Raw genomic sequence first — 13745 nt, forward strand, 5'->3', positions numbered from 1 at the left:
AAATCACAATTTTTTTTTAAAATCTCAAACAAAAATAATTGATTTTTTTTTCAAGCAAACAAAAATAATTGAATTTAAAACAAAGTGATAAACATCAATTCGTTGTTGATAAACTTCTCAGATTCAAATCTTTAAAAAGAGTTTGTATTTGAGTGAAAAGTTTGAAAATATCCACACACAAAAGGAAAAGGAAAGCAAAAAACAAAACTGATACATGTAGATGCAAATGACAGAGGTATACAACAAACACTCAAATAGAGTTTTATGCCAAAGTGAATCCTTTTGGGCTTTATTATACGTATAGACAACTTCAAAAAAAAAGAGTTTGTGTGAGTTAAAACTTAAAACTGAAAAGTTTGAAAACATCCACACACACAAAAAAAAAAAAATGGAAAAGATAAGGAAAAAAGAAAAGAAAAAGAAAAATAGATACACGTCGGTGCAAAGGAACAAAAAAGAAGAAGGAAAATATAAGGAAAAAAAAAAAGATATTGAGGCATGTGATATTGAAGTCAATTACATGCAATAAGCACTAGTCAAATACCATTGAATTCCTAGAAAAAACTCATTCACCCACATGTAAGTACACCTCAAATTCTAAATCATTGGTAGCCATGGAAGGTAAGAACTCAAACAATAGTCAAAGATGAAGAAAAGAAAATAAAAGAAAATAAAGAACAACTTGCAATTTAGATTAGAGAAGCAGAAGATAGAACTTGAAAAGCCATTTGAATTGTGTAAATTATGCTGAATTGTTTAGAACCCAAATCTGGAAATAGAAGAAGAAGAAAGAAGTGGACGTACCGTTGAGACTGAATTTGTGTAATTTGAAGAAGAATGAGAGTAGATGTTATTGGGTTGTAAACTAGCAAAGCGTACATGGATTTGTGGGTTATTAAAGTAAAAAAGTTTTATTTTACATATTTATCCTTATTAGTTGAAAACTTGTAAGTGAATGATATAGAGGTATTTTAGAACTATGAAAATTAGGAATCCAAAGAGGAGAAACCCATTAAATAGTAGCATAGATAAGATGTAAATAAAATAGTTTTTTTTTTTTTTTTGATAGATAAGATGTAAATAAAGTAGTTTTTTGATTATGCAAAATGCTTTTTTTTTTTTAATGCATTTTCGAATGTGAATAGAGTTTAGAGCATGATGATTTTAGTCCCCCTTTTTTTGTGCAAAGGATTTACGTAAAGTAATTGTTTTTAATCATTTAGATGATCTGATAAAACAAAAAAAAAAAAACTAATAGTCACTAGTTTATAGGAACAAAAAATGGTAATTTTAAATTTGTTAGGTACGTTAGGTACTAAAAGATATCACTTTAAATTTGTTAGGATATTTAGAAACTAAAAACGATAGCTTTATTGCTTAAAAAAAAAAAAAAAAAAACCGATAGCTTTATTATAAACTGTATCTTCATTGTGGGCACTTCTCTCTCTCTCTCTCTGCCTCTGGTTGTTGTTTTCTGATGGGTAGGTGCTAAACTAGTCCTTCCTTACTACTCCCTAATTAAGCAACAAGGATCAACTTGATTTAATTAAATGTTTACTTCTGACTTAAAAATAAATAAATAAATGAAGACGGCAATTATGTATTTACTTCTTAAAGTATTATATTATTAAGTGATTTTTTATTTGTTATGTTACTACTTTTTGGGGTTATATTGAGCGTGGATCATTGTGATTTTAATGCTAATAGGACTCATTACTCATATTCTAAACCTGTCTTTATCAACCCCATTTGTTTATTCAATGTTCTGTATCTTGTTTAGAATCTTCACTCAATCACCTATCCTGGGTTTATCCTTTTCATTAAACTATATCTCAATCATTGAAGCCACAATGTTTTTATTTGAACTAATCTTTTCAAATCCAAAACCTGGCTTATAGAGACGATTGGGCAAGTAATTTGTTTTCAGTCTTTTGAAAGGAGATGTTTGGCTTGGTTAACATTTTGCTAATTACTTCCCATTTGTCCTGATTTTTTTTTTAAGTTTTTGTGGGGGCAGTACATTGATTGGTATTGAGAAAATTCAACAATGGAGGAATTGGGTGGGCCAAGGTTGTACGGCTGCTTTAGGTGCCGGAACCATGTGTCCCGACATGATGATATCGTTTCTAAAGATTTTCAGGTGAACTCACTCCTGATCATCATCTCCAAGTTTTGACACTGCAACTTTTTAATATCTGTGCTTAAATCAATAAATATTTGTATGATTAGTTTAGCATATGAGTCTTTGAGATTCAAACTTCAATGGTTGTTTTGTGGTAGCCATAGGTACAAATTCAAAATTTTTCTTTGTTTATACAAAGCCATATTTATATGTAACTCAGTTTGTGTCAAGTTGAAGTGAAACTTGAATGTTAGTTGGATAAAGGTTAATATGGTTTATACTAATTTTCATGTGTTTCGGTGTTTGTTTTCTACACTGCATACATGGTCCTGTGAATTCTTAAAACCACTTTTGGTGTTCCTAAATGAAACATGCTGCTCAATGTTTCTTCAAGATTTAATTTTTCTCAACATTTGTGTACAAAATTTTATTTTTTCTAGTCGGGCAACAACAGAGCCTTTCTGTTCTCCCATGCGATGAACATTGTGGAAGGGCCTAAAGAGGATCGGAACCTTATTACAGGTCTTCACACGGTTGCTGATGTATTTTGCTCGGACTGCGGGGAATTGTTGGGTTGGAAATATGAACGAGCTTATGAGGAATCCCAAAAGTACAAAGAAGGGAAAATCATACTTGAAAAGTTTAAGATCATCAAGGATAATTGGTAGCACACAGAAATGGCTGTGAATTCCTCTATTTCTTGTTGACACAAGTTACTTCATGCTTCATTATGTTCATCTAGTGCAAAGAATTGAATGTCATTGATTATTAAAAGAATGAAAAAGTCATTGTTCTTGTATATAGATAGAACTTGTGCAAAAGTGTCTTGCATTACACGTTATGGTATTATTTATGCATAAATTGAAAAGATTGTCCACTATTTAGGAATGAAAAGTTGGAAACTTCTGTAGTGATCATTCTTCTTCATTTGTATAGAATTTGTGTCAGCAATCGATAGAAGGTGAATTTTCTACCTAACAAGGGACCAAATGTCTTGTATATTTAATAGGCAATTTCTTTGTAGCTTCATGTTTTCTGTCTGAGTCACCGCCCTTGAAATTGATCTATTGTTACTTTGTTTCTATTAGCTAGGGAATATGACCCTGCTAAAAACATTTATAATCAGGTTTCCAATCACCTCAAAAGTCATGTTGGTCTCTTATTGTTTGCATCATAGGGAAAAGCACCAATCAGCTAAGCCGAACTATTGCAAACTACAAAAACACAAAAGTAGAGCATCTATAATTTCTTTTCACCTTTCCTTGCAAAGTGCAAACAAGTAAAGGGAGGCATATGGAAGGGCTTGATTTTTTGTTGTGATAATTGTACTCTTGTGGTATCTTAAATAAACTTTATTTGTCTCTACTAAACTTCAAGTTACCTAAATAAAATTATGTTTGAAAATTTTGAGTCTTTAAATTTTAGATTGAAGAATTTCCAAGAAATGACAGACAATATTATACTTGCGTACAAGATATAAACAATTTTAATTATGGGCTAGTTTATCTATTTTGGTTGTAATTCTCTCAAAAGACAATAATGGTGAGTTTTGACGTTTCACATATCAAAGATGAGACTTTACAAATTTTCAATTCGATCTCATCCCATATGATGATCAAGGTGTGGAAATTGTAGGTATTGAGAACGCTATGGAAGGTACAACCCAAGTTTTAATGTTACATAATGCAACAAACAATATTTTTCAGAACATATTTCATAAGTTATTATTGGCTTATTGTTTCTTCTCTGCACTCACCTATTGTCTACCATTTACAGCTAAACATCTCAGTAGTTGTGAAAAAAAATTGTCGCTTTAAACAATTGTTTAATAGTTGAGTTTTATCAAGTCACACTAAGAAAATCATGATGTTCTAGGGACTCGGACGGCATGATCCTTGCATAATAGTAATAGTGGAAAAAGTAATGCTCAGTCTAACAACTCTTAGAAGTAATCAATGGGCTAATCGTATAGCATATTGCCTCCTTGGGGAGGTTGATATCTAGGTTTCAATCTTTGTCTTACCATACTAAAAAACCTTTACTTTTTTTTAAAAAGATTTATTATTACTTATACAATTGTAGTGTTTTTCCTTTATCTTTTATAATGAGTACTTATCCCCTTTGTTAGTATTTTCTGTCATATTAATAGAAAATTCAAAAAAAAAAAAAAAAATTGGCAAAAAGCATTTGGACCCATACATTAATATCTTGATGTCCTCTAATATGAAAAATACATTATGTGCACAACTGTCAACGACCTTTCCGGTGTTTATCAAGGGAGACATCCCAAAGTTAATTAATCCCCCATAAGTCATGGCCCTCCTAATCCTAATAATTTTTAAAGATTTTGCGACCAAAAAAAAAAAAATGATTCCCCCAAAAAAAAAAACTAATTTTTTAAGAAAAATTAAATAAAAAAAATTTTAAAAAATTATAATATACCATAAAAAAATAATAAGATTATAAAATTTATAAGTAAATTATACAAATTTTATAAAAGTTTCGCTTAAATTCATTATTTTGTGAATATATGCATGAAAATTCTTTAATGATTTGAATACAAGTAGGTTTAAGGCATATAGCTGATTCTCAAAAAAAAAAAAGATTTAAGGCATATAGCTAAAGAAATTTCATTGTCAAGTCTATAATAAAATGCCTATTTAATATGAGTAATAAAATAATAACAAGTTTTGTCACGCGAGTTCCAACTATGCATTTTTTTTTCCTATGTGCTGATATGCTTAGTTTTCATAATTTTCTTGAATAAAATTGTTTTCTTCAATTTAATGTTACGTACTTTGTATTTTTAGTTTAGGTCTCTCACACGAAATATGAAAATATTTGCTCACAATTTCAAGTAAAACATCAAATCCATACATAACAAAGTACAAACATGTTTGCATTTATGTGATTTGAATTTTATGTACAATTTAATTTTGGTCCGAGAGATCTCTTTTGCAGGAGATTCTGGCATTTTACCCTTAATTTTAAAAAAAAAAAAAATTGGCAATATGCCCCTGTTTACAAACTATATAGGAGCGTGCCCCTGTTTCGATACTCGATTATCCTAAAATTGAGTTCAATTAAATACTCAATTTGTAGAAAATTGAGTTATGTCCGATCAAACTTAAAAAAATATTTAAAAAAAAAATTTCCATGGAACTCAAGTTTCAGGAAATCGAGTTCCATGCAAAAAAAAATTTTGTAAGTGTAATTGCCCCATATTCAGGGAGCCCTATAGTGGCGTTTATAAGCCCTATAGTGATGTTTTAAAGCCTTATAGCGGCGTTTTCCTGCAAAAATTTTTTATAAGTGTAATCGCCCTGATCTGGGTGCCTATAGTGGCATTTTTTAGGCCCTATAGTGACGTTTTAGACCCTATAGCGGCGTTTTCCTGCAAAAAAATTTTATAAGTCCCCATACCAGGCTCAATGGGCTCTATAGTGGTGTTTTTAGGCCCTATAGTGACGTTTTAAAGCACTATAGCGGCGTTTTTGAACTCGACTGCCCTAAAATCGAGTTCCTTGCTTCTTCTTCTTTTTTTTTTTTTCTTTTTTTTTAGTTTTATTCAGCAGAACTCGATTTTCTACGAATCGAGTATTTCATTGAAACTCGATTTTAAGGTAATCGAGTATCGAAACAGGGGCATATATCCCTATATAGTTTCGAAATAGGGGCATATTGCTAAATTTTTTAAAAATTAAGGGCAAAAGGCTAGAATCTCCCTCTTTTGCCCCCTTAAAATGATTTCTGCTGACTTCGACTCTGATAATGAGGTTCCTAGCGAAAGGAGGAAATATATATATATATAACTTGATCACATATACAATATGAAGGGTCATCATTGTGCATGTGATGTGTTTGTTATTAGAGGGTATTTAAGTCATTAACATGTAGATCCAAATTCCAAACACGTTTAAAAAAAAAATAATTGTTTTTGTTAATTTAACGTAAAATACAAACAAAAGAGAGAAAATGCGAAGAGATAAGAAGGGCCATTGCTACGTTTTAAACTAAAGGGGTCAATGGACTAATGGATATTCTAACTGTCCTGTACTTAAAGAGGAAAACTCAATTTGCCCTAAAAAATCTTAGAAAAATAGGCACAAATTCCTACAAAAATTTTTGTATTTGTTTGATTATATAATAGTTCAAGGATTTGTATTTTCCTCCCCTTTATGTGACTGTATCATTTTGATAAAATCTCTTCTTTTTTTTTAAAGTTAAACTTACCAAAAGATAATGTTCTGTTAAAATTCTACAAGAAGTCCCTCATTTAACTATATATTTTAAGGAGAAAGTTTGGTTACAACTCTCACTAAAAAATATTAACATAACTATATATTTTAAAATTTTAACTATTAAATTGCATATTCTTTATGTTCTTAACATGCATGTTAAATTTTATGCTAATCAGATGTTATTTACCATTTAATCCATAAAATTATTTTTCATACATAATTTTAGAATACAAAAACTTGAAATGTAAACATTTGATTGATAACATTATTAATTTTTTATTCTTTGGAAATTTTGTAAGTATGAAGGATATAAGAAGAAAATGTAATATAATGATGAATTTGACAAATTCAAATTCAATAAAAAGATATTGAGTGGAGCTGTAGACTTGTAGCCAAATATATAGTCCATATTTTTATTGATTTGTGTAGAATATTTCTAGTTAATGTTCTCGGGGTTATATTCTAAAAGCAAAAGTAAAAGAATTCAATGAAAGATGCATTATTTTTAAAATAAATAAATAAACCTCTATAGAATTTCAATAATGGGTTTTTTAGGGAAGGTTTATTTTTGGGTATAGTTATTCTAAAGACACAATTTATGTCACAATTTGTTGAATTGGTTGACTGTGAGTGAAGGTCTTGGTGGATAATTATTTTTATATGAATCCACAATTTTTCTCTATCAATTACAATCAATTATTTTAGCAAATTATGCCAAAACTTGTAACAAAAATTGTGCCCAAAAACTTTCTATTTAGAGTACGTTTTCTGGTAAAGGTCTAATTTATCAGTATAATGGGGGGAGTAAGTTTTCTGGTAAAGGTCTAGTTTATCAGTATAATGAAGAAATGTGGACAGTCTACGATAAAGCAAATAAATTTTCCATTAAGCAAAATAAATAAATAAATAAAAAGAAAATAAATTTGCCTCCTCAATGTGCATGTACGGGTGTTCACTCTTTGTTTTGGTGACTTTCTTGGAAGGTCCCTCCTTAATTTTTAGTACATTTTAATATTTTACTTTAGTCAAAGCTTCTAGATTTTTTTTTTTTTTTTCCCAATAATTGGGTAATGGATCAATTCATGGGTGATATCTTGCGTAGATTTATTATTATTGTTGATTTGATTAATCTTTTATACCGTTATCTATGCCAGCTTTTATAGTATGTAGTAAGGTGATTACTGATTAGTGATGAGCATTTTCTTTGATGAATATTGTACAATTGCTTTATATGTGAAACCATGTCTACATTCACGATTTCCTCAAAAAAAAAAAAAAAAAAAAAAAAAATCTCTACCTTCGGGAAGACAATTAATTGTAGATAAAAAATTTCGAGTAAAATAATTGATAACAACCATCACCAAAGATGTGATATAACCAAGCATTCTTTACCTTTTAATTTGATTTTTTTTTTTTTTTTTGGGTCTAGAAGATATGCCTTATGTTTGATTAATATTTTCCTCCATGGTTTTTGGTTTATTAGGGGGCATGGCTCAGCCTTTTTGTTGTTCTCCAATGCAATGAACTATGTTTTGGGGCCTAAAAGTACCTATCACTTGTTTTATCATCTCCAATTGAATTTAATTAGTTAATTTGTATGGAATTGGAAAACCCTAATATAGCATAGTAAATCAAATCTTTTTTTTTTTTATACAAGATAAAAATTCTACTATAGCTTAATTTAAGTGTATATGTATGTGAAACTCCCTCATAGAGACTTGAATCTCGGCTCTTACCCCCTACACCGCACAAGCACTTATATTTATGGAGTAACCATCACACGTAGGGTGTGTAGTGGTTTAGTAAATCAAATCTTAAAAAACCTTCTTTTGTGATATTTATTTAATTTACCCATAGACAAGTTACAAGTTATAATCTTTAATTAGAGAATTTAATGTCATTAGTAAGCACTTAATTTAATGGGAAATAGCCACAATTCTCCAATTTGTATGTGTATAATAGCCAAAGTCTAATTATTTTAAAAATCATTCAAAAATAACAATCTAATTGAATTGAGGGTTTAAATCACCAATTAGGACTCTCAATTACAAGTTTGAAGGATCAATTAGAATAATTGATAACCCTAATATTTCTCTCAAAAAAAAAAGAAAAAAAGATAACCCCAATATAAAAAATCCCTCAAATTGAGCTTAAAACCTAACCTTAGCTTTGAAATCTCTCAAATTCCCACCAAAGCATTAAAAATAGGTAAAATTGACATCAAATATTGAAAGAATAAGTTGGAGTACATACTCGGGAGGGTTCAATTGAGTCAATGAGAAAAGACATGGATCACAACCATCAAACACCCGAACATTTCTTGCAAGATTTGGCTAGAATTCAACAGTGACTAATTATCCCAAAGTTGGATAGAGAGACCTTTCAATAGGGGAAGTTGAATAACCCCTTGGTTGCCTTAAATGAATCATTTAAGCTTGAAGCAGGATCTTTGGAGTCATGGGAGGTCTAGGTGCTTTTGAATTCTAATATTTGGGTTTATATAGGTTTAGGTAGTTTAAGTTTAATGGAATAAGATTTTTTCCCCTTTTTCCCTATTTTAATTTTTTAGTGGTACAATAAATATATATATAAAGTACTAATGCAAAGTAAAATGATTTGTACCATTTATCTATCATATGAGTCACCCGTACAACCTCATTATTGAACAAGAAAAGATCATCTCCCAATTAAATCCTTGTGTTCCTTCCAAATTTAGTTAGATATGAGATACGTGATATTTAGGGTCCGTTTGGATACAGCTGAAAATTAAAAATTAAAATTGAAAACTGAAAAACATTATAACAAAATAATTTTTAAATGTGTGAATAGTACCGTGGAACCCATTTTTAATGAAAAAGTTACTGAAAAGTGATGTTTGTGGGTCCCGTGAACAGTGTACGGATACACTATTCACGGGAGAAAAGTCAAAAGTTCCGGCTTTGAAAAAAAAAAAGTCACAAAAACGCAAATGTGCATCTAGGAAGTGCAAAACGCGCTTCCCAAACGCACTCTTATTTGATTTTGTGTTAAGTGGTGCTACCTACATGGCTTGGGTTCCTGTTAATTTGGTCTACCTCTCTTGTTGATTACAAACATCTAGATCAATATAGAAAGAGGCAAATTGAGGTTGGCCATGTTGTTAAGGAAGCTAATCAATGTGTCGGTCATTTGGCTTCAAACAGTACTGTGGACGGTGGAGCTCCACGTTAAAGTATGTTTATCAATGGAACAAAATTTAGCTATAAAATCAGTTGTAGCTTAAGACTACAATCTTACTCAATAAAATAAATATTACTACATATTTTGAAAATCTAATCGATGAATTGCATGTTCTTTATGCTTTTAATACATATGTCAAATTTTGTATCAAACAGATGTTATTTAATATATGATCTATAAGCTTATATTATATGCATAATTTTAAACTTAAAAGTGCTATGCTTAATAAATGAATAAAACTTTCGTTTGACTAAGGCGTAGGGAGAAAGCTAGGAATAAACACATCCAATTACGTTGATTCCTATACAACAAGCAAATGCTCTTTTTTTTCTTTTCTTTTCTTTTTTTGATAGGAACAAGCGAACGCTCTTGATGTGCAATCTAATACTCTTTCAAAGTATTTATTAATCGAAAAAGATTTCTCTAAAAATTAGTTTAAACACCTTTCAAAAAATATATATATATAGTTTAAATAGAAACCTTCAAACTTCTCAAATATCTTTTTATTTGATGTAAATTTTGAAAATCTAATTGTTAAATTACATGTTCTTATTATATCTTTCATGATTACAAATTTTAAAAATGTCAAAAAGTAATAACTATGTCATCAAAAACATGTTTAAATTTCATATTCTTAGATAAAAAATTTGCATAAAAAATATGTTTATTGATCGAATAGTAAATAACATTCGATATAAACGAAATTTGACGTGTTAAAAACAAAAATAACATGCAATCCAACGATTATATTTTCAAAATTTACATTAATAAAAAGATAAAGAAGAGTTTGAAGAATTTCTCTTTAAAAAGAAACGTATATAGGCAGAGCAAAAACCCATGGAGATAAAATTAATGACATGAAAAAGAAGGAAAAGAAATTGAGAGAAAGGAGCTCCATGTGAGAAGGAAACTACCTATGGTCCCATACGTCAACCACAGACCAAAAAATCCAGTCTCTCATTTTCTTTTCTTTTCTTTTTTTTTTTAAAGGATAAAACCCAATCTTATTATTAGGTTAGGGTCTATTTGGATATCGCTTATTGTTGAAAACATTGTAACAAAATAATTTTTAAATTATAAATAGTGCCCATGGGACCCAATTTTAAAGTTACTAACACGTTTTTTTTGTACAAATTGGTTTGTGAACAATGCACAGGACTAAGAAAAAAATGCAAACGCAAATAATTTTGCTATGCAAGGGCACACTTCATTTGATTAAAAAAAACAAAAAACACACACATATGATATACTCAAAAAAAAAAAAAAAGACGGCACATTTTATGGACTCAAAACAAAAAGAAAGAATCCAAATAATATGAAATTGATAGAGAAAATGTATGAAAGAGAAAAGGAAGCTTCATGGAAGCCAAACACCGGACAAATTAAGCTATTCCTTTCTATCAAAAGATTACGTCTGCCCACGATATTATTTTCTGTGCTCCTACCAATTGCACCTTCCTAGAAACCGTTATATTTCAATTATAAAATTAATTCCAAACTATTTATTAAAAAAAATAAAATCAATAACAATACTTATCAACTAGTGAAAATTGAGAGAATCTACACCATACACTTTTTCTGATTAAAATAATGAACTGATCATAACGGTCATGGCTTGAGTTCCACACCTTTCTTGTGTGAACTTGCTAGCATAACTTTATAGGTAGATCCTCCACATGAAGTGCGAAACCACCACAAAAATAGTTTCATGAAAACTCTTTCTCTATATGCTTGCTTATTTATTGGGGTCTAAAATATTCCCTACCTACTGTTATATAAGAGCCAATTGTGCCACTATATTTTTGCGTGTACCATTAAAAACTACTAGCCCAATAGCTAGGAACTAGGAAGCTTCTTCCATTCACCCCAAAAACACAATGGAAAACAACATGAAAAGTGAATTTGAGGACTTGTTGCCAGTGATGGCTGACAAGCTTGATGTTGAGGCCTTTGTGGGTGAGTTATGTAAGGGGTTCAAGCTTTTGGCAGACCCAGAAAGGGGTTTGATAACATCCGAGAGTCTAAGGAAGAACTCAGCTCTCCTTGGCATGGAAGGGATGAGCAAAGAGGATGCAGAGGCAATGGTTAGAGAAGGTGATCTTGATGGTGATGGCGTGCTTAATGAGAATGAGTTTTGTATCCTGATGGTGAGGCTGAGCCCTGAGATGATGGAAGACGCTGAGGCATGGCTTGAGAAGGCGCTTGACCCAGAGCTAAAGAAGTCTTCAGCTTGATCATCATGTTATTACTTTTCTTTTTTTTTCTTTTTTTTTGTAGCAGTCAAATTTATATAGACTGTTCCATCTATTTTCTGTAATTTGGCTGAGGGAGACAATTATTTAAATTATGATGTTCAAATTGTTTAGATTGATGCGGGCTATAGTTTTTTTCATCAATAGGAGATGGAATATGGATGGGAGTTACCAATGGGAGCTTTAGCCTTTAGCTACATCTGCCTTTTCTGGTATGTATTGTCTTATTACTCTAGGATCAATATGGACCTAAAGATCCCCCAAACTCCTTGATGAACTTTCATTAATTGGTCAAAGACTAGATGGAAACTGCACCATTGATATATTGGTTGGATCAATGGTATATTCTCTTATTACTCTTTGATCAATATGGACCTAAAGATCCAACAAACCCCTTCATGACCTTACATTAATTGGCCAAGAGTCAAGACTAGATGGTAACTGCATCATTGATTTCTAGTTCGATCAATGTTGAATAAACCATGATAAACAAACACTAAGCTAATCTCATAAAAAAATTACTTTAATAATTTAACCATTATTCTTGACTATTGGAATTGTGAAACTAGATGCTATACGTACTAAGGATCTGTTTGGATACTGCTTATTTTACTAAAAACTGAAAACACTGTAGCAAATAATCTTAAACATTAGCTGATTCTTTGGGCTAAAACTACTGTAACTTCAGCTAAAAGTACTGTAGCATTTTTGTTTTTTTTTTTTGTTTTTTTATTTTTTTTTATTTCACTCCTTTCCTAGTAGCCACATAAAAATTTGAACATAAAAAAAAAATAAAAAATAAAAACTTTATCTTTTTTGGCATTGAGAAGTGAAATGTCATCTAGATCTTGGAGGCCCAGTGTGAAGGAGTTCACAGCACTAATTGAAAGAAGAGATGGGGAGCATGGTCTCTCGACCTAAACCATTCTCTCTCTCTCTCTCTCTCTCTCTCTCTCTCTCTTTGATATGCACGAGGTGGAGCTTCCTCTCTCTTTCTCCCATGGAGTTTGGTCTTATAAAGATCTAATGTTTTAGTTTCTTGATTTGGGAACTCGGCGGTGCGTTTGATGGGTTTGATATGGGAACTCGGTGGTGCTGGGTGAGGACGAGATTGGTGATGGGTTTGATTTGCGTTTGATGGGTAGATCTGTGGTTTTGATTTGGTTTTGGTTTCATATGGATGGGTTTGATTTGGTTTTGGTTTCATATGAGTTTGATGGGTTGATCAGTTTTGATTTTTTTTCATATGGGTTTGATCAATTTAATCTCAGATTGGTGGCTTCTGTCTTGGTTTTGGTTTCATTGTTTTGATCTTCTGTTTTGATGGGTTTGCTGGGTTTCAAAAACATGAATAGTCATGTTCTGGAAGAACATGAAGAACACGAAGAACAAGTTCTTCCAAAAAAAATAATGAAAAGAAAAGGATTAGTACGCACATGCCCAGTTTTATTGAAACGATGCGTTCAGCCAAATTTTTTTGCATTTGTTCTGAAGTAGTGGGCGTCTATCTTGGAGAGCACTGTAACCATGGGTCCCTTAGTTTAAAACGCCAAATGCAGACGTGGGGCAGATAAATGCAATCCAAAAGCTCACTAAGGCCATGTTTGATTTACTTTTTTTCATCACTCAATTTCCGTCACTCATCACTCATTACTCATCACTCATCACTCAAAATACCCTACCCATTTGGCACCATCACTCACTTGTCATCACTCAATATTTTTCACACTATTTATGGGTCCTATACCTGTCACACGATGCAGTTTTTTTTTTTTTCATTCATTATCACCAAACCCAATGAAAAAAAAAAAACATACTGAACCAAAAAAAAAAAAAAAAAAAAAAAAAAAAAAAGGAACCGAACAGCCAACCCAGAAGAAGAAAGGAAAAAAAAAAAGTCAAAATTGGTCA

At 31.0% G+C, this 13745-nt stretch overlaps 2 protein-coding genes across 2 annotated transcripts; both read left to right on the top strand.

The window, feature by feature from the left end:
• The first annotated feature begins 1405 nt into the window (after positions 1-1405).
• On the top strand, positions 1406-3166 carry LOC115958230 (protein yippee-like At4g27745). Its single transcript, XM_031076627.1, has 3 exons — positions 1406-1481; positions 2003-2140; positions 2563-3166. Exons 2-3 carry the CDS (start codon positions 2048-2050, stop codon positions 2788-2790), a joined length of 321 nt encoding a protein of 106 aa, XP_030932487.1. The 5' UTR covers positions 1406-1481; positions 2003-2047; the 3' UTR covers positions 2791-3166.
• A 7986-nt stretch (positions 3167-11152) lies between these two features.
• Positions 11153-12005, top strand: LOC115957475 (calcium-binding protein KIC). The gene has a single exon (XM_031075721.1). The coding sequence runs from the start codon at positions 11460-11462 to the stop codon at positions 11814-11816; it is 357 nt and encodes a 118-aa protein (XP_030931581.1). The 5' UTR covers positions 11153-11459; the 3' UTR covers positions 11817-12005.
• The last annotated feature ends 1740 nt before the right edge of the window (positions 12006-13745 follow it).

This window comes from Quercus lobata, chromosome 8, assembly GCF_001633185.2.
Source record: "Quercus lobata isolate SW786 chromosome 8, ValleyOak3.0 Primary Assembly, whole genome shotgun sequence".
Classification (NCBI taxonomy): domain Eukaryota; kingdom Viridiplantae; phylum Streptophyta; class Magnoliopsida; order Fagales; family Fagaceae; genus Quercus; species Quercus lobata.